At 41.7% G+C, this 11,291-nt stretch overlaps 1 protein-coding gene across 2 annotated transcripts in view; it reads right to left on the bottom strand.

The window, feature by feature from the left end:
- Nucleotides 1-10,280, bottom strand: part of ILRUN (inflammation and lipid regulator with UBA-like and NBR1-like domains) — a 95,565-nt gene extending 85,285 nt beyond the window's left edge. The window contains exon 1 of one of the 2 annotated variants that reach the window (XM_023253872.2): nt 9,920-10,280. In XM_023253872.2, coding sequence (XP_023109640.1) covers nt 9,920-10,077 — 158 coding nt within the window. In that variant the 5' untranslated portion in view covers nt 10,078-10,280. The remainder of the gene's footprint in view (nt 1-9,919) is intronic. The other variant, XM_023253871.2, reaches the window with a different exon arrangement.
- Between the last annotated feature and the right edge of the window lie 1,011 nt (nt 10,281-11,291).

Genomic DNA, 11,291 nt, shown 5'->3' on the forward strand with positions numbered 1-11,291 from the left:
AGAAGCACACTGTGTATCATTCAATCAATTGAGTAGTAGGCTGTTGATCCATAATAGGCTGTGAATCACTGACCTCAAGCACAATAATTCAAGTGTGAACCCTTGGAAACACTTCATAGAGCCATGGTTCACACATAAGAAGACACAACTGTTCATTTTTTTAAAGTGAGTCTTTTAAAATCCAGTACATAGTCAATTCAGTGGGGCTGAGTTCCAGATTTGGAATTAACTGCTCCTCTCCAAAGACATACATTAACTCTGGCAAATCATGAGAAAACCACTCACAAAATCAATTACCCTTACAAGTGAAAAATGTATCAGTTTCATCTGCACAAGGTAATTCAGTAAGAGTTAAACCTCTTCAGTAAGTTTCAGTCTTGTGTTTTGGGTCCCTTGTGTTTAGTCAGTTAAGCATCCAACTCTTGATTTCGGCTCAGGTCATGATCTCAGAGTTCCAGGAGTTCAAGCCCCGCATCAGGCTCCACACTAATGGTGTGGAGCCTGCTTGGGATTATCTCTCTCCCTTTCTCTATCTTTCTCTCTCAAAATAAATAAATTTTAAAAAAACCTTATAAAATGTGTTCTCTGAAAATATCTCATAAGCAAATTCAGATGGATTCACTAGTTTACTTAACACATTTTGCTCTTAATACAGCAAAACAAGTTTTAATAATTACATGTAATTACTGGATGAGAGTTGGTTGCTCAATACAGTGAAAGAATTCTACTGTACTTGAAGAGATCAAATCTGAAGAGATAAAATCTACCACTACGCTATTATTTAGTAAAATATAGATCTATTTGATCATCCTATCCAAATATCTTGACAACTACTTCAGTACAAGGGCTGTGGTACCCACTACTCTGGATAGGAAGAACAATTATTCAAATTGCAATACCACTGCTGTTTAAAAAATACACACACACACACACACACACACACACACACACACAGAAAATTCTGTAAGTATACATACACATGCAAAATTCTACAGGCATGGAAATTTTCTAAAAGGTACAGAAAAATAGATAGTAGTGGCCACATCTGGAAAGAAGAACAGATTTTTGCTTCTCACTTTTAGTCCAGAGGTTGCAAATTAGTGGTCCAAGGAACACATCCTACCTATAGATGAGCTTCATGTGGTCCATACAGTGTTTTAAAATTACTTGAAATTGTTTTCATGCTTATTTAATTTTGAGAGACAAAGAGACAGAGAGTGGGGGAGGGGCAGAGAGACGGGGAGACACAGAATCGAAGCAGGCTCCAGGCTTCAAGCTGTCAGCACAGAGCCGACACGGGGCTTGAACTCACAAACTGCAAGATCATGACCTGCGCCAAAATCGGACACTTAACCGACTGAGCCCCAAGGCACCCCAAGATGGGGCCAACCTTTAGAGGGCTCAAATTGCTTCCAGAAACAATATTCTTGCCGTTAACTTAAATTTTAATTTCTTTCATGGCACATATACTGACAACATTTACATCTCATGGCAAACCGAATCTACAAAAAAGCCTGAAAAAGAGCTTAGATTATAGGACTTGTTTCTTCTAACAGCACTGGACCACAAAGTCTCCTTAAAAATGAAGTCTTTAGTCCATCTACTCTCACACCTTACTGAATCTGATGTTTAGGGAGAACCAAAGGCTGTTAGGGTATATCTTCCTCTCCCGGGTATGTATCGTATGTGATCAATGTTAGCAAAAAAGCAATGTTCAGAGAAGACAGCACAATTAGTGTCCCAATTTCAAAAAAACAATAGGATTTCATGAGGCATAAGAAAGGGAAGAACAACATTCCAGGCAGAAGAAAAAAGTTTAAAATTGGGAAAGCAAAAGTATATGTGGGAAATGAGCAGCAGACCAGCTTGAATGGCGCAGAGAGAAGCAAGATATCCAGCATAAAGGTATGCAGGAAAGGTAGAGGCAGATAAACCAGGACCAATCTTTGGAAGGCCCTGAATGTCAAGCTAAAGCCCTGTTCTTTATGTGGTACATAACTAGGGCATTATTAAAGGTTTCTGACCAAAAAAAAAAATGGTCCAGATCAAAGCTGTGATTTAGAAAGATTGGTCTGGTAGTGGTATGTCCACAAAATGGATTGGAAGGAAGAGAGCCAGATGCAGAAAAACAATTTGGAGAGTATTCCTGTTAGGGTAGTCGTGCAAGGAATGGAAAACAAGAGTTGGAAAGTGCACTGTAGAATGGAAACGAACAGGGTTTGGCAAGTGATTTGAGGTGTCCAGGAAAGAGAGGGCATTGGATAGAACTCAGTTCAAGCCTAATGTCTGGGAGACCAATAGAGCTATTAACAGGGAAAAATCAGAGAGAATGGCTGGTAAGATGGGGAAAAGGATAAACTGATCTTGTAAATACACAATTAGGGGCACCTGGGTAGCTCAGTCGGTTAGGCATCTGACTCTTGATTTGGGTTCAGGTCATGATCTTCCGGTTCGTGGATCAAGCCCTGTGTTGGGCTCTGTGCTGACAGTGCAGAACCTGCTTGGTATTCTCTCTCTCCCTCTCTCTCTGCCCCTCCCCTGCTTATGCTCTCTCTCTCAAAAATAAATAAATTAATTGATACACATTTAATTTTGGTTCCTAATAGAACACCCCTAATATTTTCCCCCATTAGGAAACCTTGCACACTTTCCTGGCCCAATTTTTAGGGGTGTTCTGAAGAAAATATGTATTTAATACAAGTAAAGGATATATTTAACGCAGTCAATGAGAAGCCAGTCCCAGAGCATGTGACATGATCAAAACTAAGCTCCACAGGATTAAGTTGGACTCCTACCTCACACCATATGCAAAAATTAACTCAAAATGGATCAGTGACCTAAGTTTAGGAAGTGAAACCATAAAACTCTTAGAAGAAAACATACAGGTAAATCTTCATGACCTTGGATTATTAGATATAATGCCAAAAGCACAAGCAACAACAAAAAATTAGATAAGCTAGGCCTGATCAAAATAAAAACCTGTGCAATGAAGAACATCATCAAAAAAATAAAAAGACAACCTATAGAATGGAGAATAATGTTTGCAAATTACATATCTGATAAAGTTCTAGTATCCAGAATATATAACTCTTACAACTGAACAAAAAAGACCATCCAACTAAAAAAAAAGTCAAAGGACTTGAATAAACACTTCTCCAGGTAAGTATGCACTGACCAAGAAGCATAGAAAAAGACATTCAATATCATTAGTAATTAGAGAAACACAAATCAAAATCACAGTGAGGTACCACTTCATACCCATAAGAATGGCTATAATTAAAAAAAGGAAAATAACAAGTGGTTGGCAAGGTATGGAGAAACTGAGACAAACCCTTGTTCATTGCTAGGAGGATTATAAAATAATCCAGTCGCTGTGGAAAACAGTTTGGTGGTTCCTGAAAAAGTTACACATTCAACTCCTAGGTATATAACCAAAAGAAGTAAAAACAGGTATTCAAACAAATACATGTACACATATTTTCATAGCAGCACTATTCACAATAGCCAGAAGTTGGAAATGGCTTAAATGTCCATCAACAGGCAAATGGATAAATTGTGGTATACACATACTTTGTTGAAACATTATTCAACCATAGTATTGACACATGCTATACAACATGGATGAAGCCTGAAAGACACTAGACACAAATGGACACGAATATTGTATGACTCCATTTATATGAAATATTCAGAACAGGTACATCCATAGAAAAAAAATTCAGATTGGTAGTTGTCAAAGGCAAAGGGTGAAAATGGACCTGGGTGGTTGCCAGGGCTTGGGTTTCCAGGGAATGAGGAACAACTGCTTAACGGGTGTAGGGTTTCCTTTTGGGGTGATGAAAATGTTTCAGCTCGATATATATGGTAGCTGTACAACACTAGGAATACACTAAATGCCACTGAATTGTTCACTTTCTCATGGTTTAACTTCATGTCGATTTCACCTCAATTTTTTAAAAATCAGCAATATTCAAGCCAAAAATAAAAATAAGCTCCATGTCTTGTTACTCCTGATCCCATTAACCGCATTATAGCCAAGCCAATATTCTAGATGGTTCTACTCCACTTGCTCCTTCCTGGTTTCACTCAGGAAACATCCTCTACCTATATTACACTACTTTCTCATCAGTTCAAATCGCCTAATCATTTCAAAACTTCTAAGAAAGCAACCTGCCCATAGCAGTCATTCCATCTTTGTGAATCATTCCTTCTACTTGACTCAGTCCATTCCTACCTGTTCTGAAATTCAGCTAATTCAGTACTGACATATGAATGTTTCCTCATTATTCCGAAACTTTTCTCTCATCATTTCAGACATGTTCTTTTCCTATCAGAACACAAAGTATAATACAGGCTGTTTTCTGCTTCTGTATTACACTATCTGCTATCCAAAATACATTTATTTAAATACTGTCTGGTTGATAGTTTTTGGTGTTATGCGTTACACAAATTTTGTGTGGAAGGAGTGGGAAGATAAGAAATGGTGAAGAAACCATCTCCACCCATCCTAGCTACAATGGAGATTAGTTTTCACTTCATCTGTGATCAGAAATACAAGGCCCACAGCAATACTGTTTATAAAGACTTCCTGCAGGACAACAATATACTTTTTACTGTGCTCCTTTTAAAACTAAAATGAATCTAAATGCTCTTTTTATAAACTTTTTTTTATACCCAGAGTCCAAAACTTCTATGTGCCACTCAAAAAAGATAGAAAAAAGTGGAGAAGAATATCCAAAGAACTCTCAACCTTAAAAATGTTATACACTGTACAATACTCTATCACTGAGTGTTATGCAATCCTTCCCTACCCTCTTCCTAAAACTGCTGCTTGGCACACATTTTTTTCAAGGAACCCAGTACTAACATCATGATTTATGTTACAAAAGTCTGGCTGCCAGGCTTTTCCTAGACTCATACACATAAACCAAAGAGTGGATCAGAAACTCATTTACCATGCAGGTGACTGAAAAAATGGATTAAGACCAGGCAGGGGAGGTACTATGAAATACAAGGTACAACTGATTTTTACATCTAGATCCTGATTTCACTTCATCAGTTATACCTTTATTTTATCCAGTGGGGTGCCTCTGACAATGCTGACAAAGTCAGCAGGACATGAGTGTACAAAAATGTTTTTCCAAGTTGCTTTTCTAGAACACATCTGTTCCATCCACTGTGGGCACATGTAATGTTCCAAAAAATGTATATTACTTCCTGAAGACACCAAGAGGTAAGCTAGAACGTTGCAACACCACAACTGCAAAGGGCCAGCCAAGTAAGTAATCAACAGTGTCTATATGCTAGTCAACTATTATTTATACTTATAACTGAGAAATAAGACCAATACTGACTCCTAAGTTAATGCCCTCTAAAAATCTAGAAGTGTTAAAAAAATAAAATCTAGAAGTGTTACTTGCCTCTTGTCACAAATGCTAAAGAACAAAACTCACTTTAAAAACATAAGAGACATGGGGCGCCTGGGTGGCGCAGTCGGTTAAGCTTCCGACTTCAGCCAGGTCACAATCTCGCAGTCCGGGAGTTCGAGCCCCGCATCAGGCTCTGGGCTGATGGCTCGGAGCCTGGAGCCTGTTTCCGATTCTGTGTCTCCCTCTCTCTCTGCCCCTCCCCCGTTCATGCTCTGTCTCTCTCTGTCCCAAAAAAATAAATAAACGTTGAAAAAAAAATTTTTTTTTTTAAATAAAAAAACATAAGAGACAAATGATTTTGAGGACCAGAAGAGAATTTGAAATCTTACATAACACTAAACTGTACACTTAAAATTGGTTAAAATGGTATATGTTTTATGTTAAATTTTCTAAAAATCATATGTAAATTCTCCTATGAATCATGTCAGTTTCCCCTGGAAAAAAGATCAGTCTATTAGACTACATTAAAGGATGAGAAACCATTAAGTTGAATGTGTTTAAATTATAAATAGTGAAAAAATTTTAGTGATTTCAATTAATAGAAACTTTCTGACCTCTTAAGGAAGGTGTTTATTAGATAGTCTCCATCTCCAAGGAGGGCATAAGCAATGAAAAAGTTTAAACTGTGGTAAGTAAGAGAGATTTAGTTTTGACATAATTCTAACTAGAAAAGTAATTAAACACTATAATAAGGTACCATGCAAATCTCTGCCCTCAGGGATGCAAAAATAAACTGTCTTGGAAGGATTATATGCAATTCTTCAGGAAAAACTGGAATGAACTGGAGAATCTCTTAAGCCAACTTCCAGTTTTAGAATTCCAGGTTCTATACTCACTGTCCAATAGTGTCTCTGCAAGACATGCCACCTATAGAAAGTTATACTAATCTACAAATCATTTCAGTTGGCTTAACATACTGGGTTTTTTTAATCACACCACTTACTCACTTTCTGTACTTACTGAGGAACTGAATATTGGCTACTTTTATTAAGTATCCCAGCAGCATGGCTGCCAACTCAGGTATAAACACTACAAAAAGCTTAAGCTGGGGGCGCCTGGGTGGCTCAGTCAGTTGGGCGTCGACTTCGGCTCAGGTCATGATCTCGCGGTCCGTGAGTTCTAGCCCCGCATCGGGCTCTGGGCTGACAGCTCAGAGCCTGGAGCCTGTTTCGGATTCTGTGTCTCCCTCTCTCTCTGCCCCTCCCCTGCTCATGCTGTCTCTCTCTGTCTCAAAAATAAATAAATGTTAAAAAAAAAAAATTAAAAAAAAAAAAGCTTAAGCTGAAACAATACTTCATTCCAAATTAAAAATTAGAAATATCTACAAAATGCACAATGAACTAAAGACTAGAGGAAAAAAATCTTTTATAGGGTAGATAATTGACAAGGCCAAAACATTCAACTTAGTTTTTCGACAGCTTCTTAAAAAGCTAATACTTACTTTTGAAAATAAAAGCAAAGTCTTTCCAACTTGAGTTTCATTTTAGAAAACTCATGGCCTTTGTTTTAAAATAATGATTTTTAATTTACCATAGTATTTTCTAGCAGTCATCAAACAACCGAATGGTGGTTATTTATTACAACCAATAGCAGGCACTTAAGAAGTCACAGTAAAGTTAATCATCTCAAATTCAACAGGTTAATCACAGCAATTTGAGAGATTTTGCCATCCTATATTATAGGACCATCTCAACAAAGTTAGACATTAAATGACATTTAAAAACAATACATTTCTAGACCACATATTTCTTAAACAACACAGACAAATGTTTTGACCAAGTACACATGCATGACTATATTTATTTTAACTAGATTGTATTAATCAAGATGAGCATTTGTTTAAAACAAAAATCTAATGAACTTAACCAGGTCAAAATAGAAATCAAAATATAATACTGGGGCTAACTGCTTTCAATACTTCCTTCAATTCACAAAAAATTTTTCATTTTATAATCAAAGACAAAGAATATGACTTTTACAACCAGAAAGTAAGGTGGCTTAAAGCTGAGTTACCACTTAATTGCCTGCATTCCTAAGAAGCTACTAACTTCTAACTGCTTTAAAACCTGAATACATCTGGGGCGCCTGGGTGGCTCTGTTGGTTGGGCGTCAGACCACAGCTCAGGTCGTGATCTCTCAGTCCACGGGATTGAGCCCTGCTCTGGGCTCTGTGCTGACACCCCAGAGCCTGGAGCCTGCTCCAGATTCTGGGTCTCACTCTCTCTCCACCCTCACCCGCTCATACTCTCTCAATCTCTCTCTCAAAAATAAATTAACATTAAAAAATTAAAAAAAGAAAAAAAACCTGAATACATCTTTTAATGGCTCACTACTTTGCTCAGAAATGTATCACACCTTGTTTCATACAGAGATGCTACATCATTAGAATACATGCTACTCTGTGCCATTGAGCTTAATAATTTTTTATAAAAAATTCAAATAAAATTTTTATAATGCAACTATAATTTTTAAGTTATTTTTTTCTTGCCCACACTGGGCCTCACCTTTCACAAAACCTAAAAACAAACAATCTTAGATGTTAAACACACACACCTCAAACACATAAAATTCATTACACTGGTTTTGTAGCCACAATAATTATACTAATAAATACTGACTCTAAAGAACTAAAAACTTATTAGGGCAGGGTTTAAATGGTACGACTCACAAGGGGGTGGGGAGAAATAATGATCCTCCCCTACCAAACTGGCAGCAACAATATGCCAAGTTTCCTATGCTGAACTAGTGTAAACAAGGAAGAAAAAGAGCTGGGGGTGGGAAGCTGGCAGGCAAGAGAACAACCCTCGTCAAGATATAGCTTTACTTCTAAATTTCACTAGGGTAATACCTGTTCTCAGTGTTTTCAATAGCCCCTATCAAGGACTATTTAAACATCATAAGTTGGTGTTCAGAAAACTACTGCAGGCTGTAGTCCCTCTCTTCCTAGACTGAAAAAGATATAAGTGGGGATCATAAATGCTTCTTTAATTATAAAGACTATCTCTCGCATTCAATGGCTCAAAAAGTTTTCTAAACATCTAGCAATTCAATCCCACTCTTGCTGTAACAAGTTTAAAGATAAAATAGTAAGACCCACCAATGATGCTACACAGAAAAAAAATTCACACATCATCTTTGGTGTGACCATAGCTACAAGGAAGACGAGCACCATTCCAGACAGGACTAGATGAGAAATGGGATAAAGACTAAGCTTACAGCCTCTTTTTTCTGGCATTGCCTGAGGCATTCAGTGGACATGGAATAAAGGCGAAGCTGGTTGTATAAGTGATGCCAAGAGAAACAAGATTCCACATGTCAGGGGACTGAATGCCCAAACACAGAGAGCAAAGGGCACTCATCCCATGGCTTTCTGACCAAAGAAAAATGAGTTGTTTCACCTGAAATCTTTTCAGAAGAAGTCGAATGGTCTGTACTTTACCACTCACCCTAAGTGAGTGAATTCAACAACCCCTCCTCAGAGAACAAGGAGAGAGCCTTGCTTATCAAAAATAGCGAGGGCTACATCCAAAGCCAAGAAACACTCCTTTTGGTCTAAGCGCCATGGTCTTCTGCCCCAATTCTACAAGGAGACTCCAAGCCAAAAAACTTGGTTCCTAGTTTTCCTAAGCCAAGTTCTCCATTTTCCCAAACCACCCAGTCTTATTTCAGATAAGCCCCTCTCCATTCTGGCATTCTGGAATCCAGGGCTCCAGTTCTCTCAGAAAGTTCCCTCCTCCAAGATAATCTCCTTTCCTTCACTTTTCCTAAGGCTTTCCCAGACCCTGCCCCCAAGCACTCCCGGTCCTCCGTTAGATCTACTAGCAGATCCCACTCCTCCCTGGCACAACGCTTCGGAAAGTCAGCTCTCTTACCGTACTCACTTGTCCTTCCCCAAAATATGTTTCCTTTTTCCCTGTCTTCGAATGAAGAAACACAACACACACGCGCGCGCGCATAGTATCTGTTCTCATCTCCTAACTCCCAAGTCTCTCCAGTGCCCCACGTTCTTCCAGAACAGAACACCTAATTCTCTCCCGGAGTTTCCTCTCATCCCTGTCTTCCTCGACCCTAACTCCATACCCCAGGCTTTCCCCCCACTCCCCAAATTCAGATTTCCTGTGCTGTGTACTCTTCACCAACACCACAGCCCTCCTGCTCACAGGTCCACCCCTATGGTCTCGATACTCAAGTCTTTCTCCTCTTCCCATGTTCTTTGGCCCCTAATTCTCCGCAGAACCTCGGGAAGCCCTCCCCAGTCTCCCTTCCGCCCCTCCTGCACTCCGTGGCCCCCCACTCCCCTCGTACGTCCTCTCTACTCTTGCTCAGCCCCCAAATTTCTCCCATGTCCCTGAGGCTCCCCCACTCTCCCTCCACGCCCCGGGAAGAGGGTGCCCCTCAGCGCCCGCCCGCCCGGCCCGCCCTGCCGCTGGGCTCGGGTGTCCCTTCCCTTCCCCGCGGGCCCCAGTGCTGGCGCGATGGGGCCGGCTCACCAGTTGGTCATATCCAGGAAGAAGGCGCAGCCGGCCGGGTTGAGCTGGAAGCCGAGCAGTCGCTGGAACTCAGAGATGAGCACGTCCTTGTCGGTGGTGCCCAGGCAGCTGAACTTCTGCATCAGCTCAGGGTCCAGGTCCACGTCCATGCCCTCCATGGCTGGGGCCGGACACCCGCTTCCCCGCCTCCTCACAACCGAGCCGCCGCCGCCGCCGCCGCGCCGCCGGGCCCGGGGACCGGGAGGGGGCTCGCTGCTAGCTGGCGCCGCGACCCCGCTCCTTTAAGGTAGGCCCCGGGCCTCTCACCGCCTCATAGGGATAAACTCACTCAGCCACTCACTCACTCTCTCGCTCCCCCCCCTCCCACCCCCCCCAGCGCCGCCGCCTGCGCCGCCGCCGCCTCTCGCTTCTCTGCCGCCTCCGCCTCCTCCCGCGCCGCGCCCACTGCGCAAGCGCCGCCCGCCTGGGCCCCGCCCCTTCCTCTCCCGGAGTCCCGCCCCTCAGTGGCGTCACAACCTCGTGACGTCTCCCGCGTGACCTCACCGAGGTGGAGCGAGGGGGCGGGGAGTGGCAAAGAGGAAAGGGACCGCTCGGCGGCTGAGGGTGACTCCTGGCCTGACCTTCTCCTCTCTCCGCCCCCACTTTCAAGGGGAGGAGTTAAAGTCCGGGGTTTGGGGAGAAGCTCCGGGATCTTGGTCTACCGCAACTCCACCATTTTGCAGGTGAGGAAACAAGTTCGGGAGAAGAGACCATGGCAAGGTCGAGTACCAAAGTGCAGGCAGGACGCAGTCCTCTCGGCCAGGGCTTTGCCCCTTGTCCTGGAAGGGCTTGTTTGCACAAGTTTTAAGAGCTGTTTTTCCAGGTCGATAAGTGCCGTGAACGCTTGGTTACCAGCCATCCTCGGCGATGGTTACTACAATTTGTTAGTGCCGTTTCTGTTATGCAACAGCAGTGTCAAGTCTCGGAAGTTAAGGAGGCCTCGATACAAACATCAATCAGAAGTCCAGACAGCAACATACATATCCTCCCACCCACTCTGTCAAGACCAGCCCTCTCAAAACAAAGGTTAAGTAAGTCACGAGGATTTGGCATGCCTTGTTCTGTTTTTAAAATGGGAAGCAAAATACTGCTGTAAATTTGGTACACCTGCCTGGTGAAGGCCCCATTTCGAGATCAAAGAATGAGAAAGGCAGCGTAGGGACCATTTTGTCTACCCCCTTGCATTCCCATTTGCTCAACACCGCCACATCCAAAGAGGAAAAGATGAGGAAGAAATGGTCTTCTGCCTTCAAGTAGCTCCCTGCTTTACTAAAAAAGAAAGTGAGATCCGGAAAGCTTATATGTCTTGTCCAAAAAGACATATAAGAGCAGC

This window comes from Felis catus, chromosome B2, assembly GCF_018350175.1.
Source record: "Felis catus isolate Fca126 chromosome B2, F.catus_Fca126_mat1.0, whole genome shotgun sequence".
Classification (NCBI taxonomy): domain Eukaryota; kingdom Metazoa; phylum Chordata; class Mammalia; order Carnivora; family Felidae; genus Felis; species Felis catus.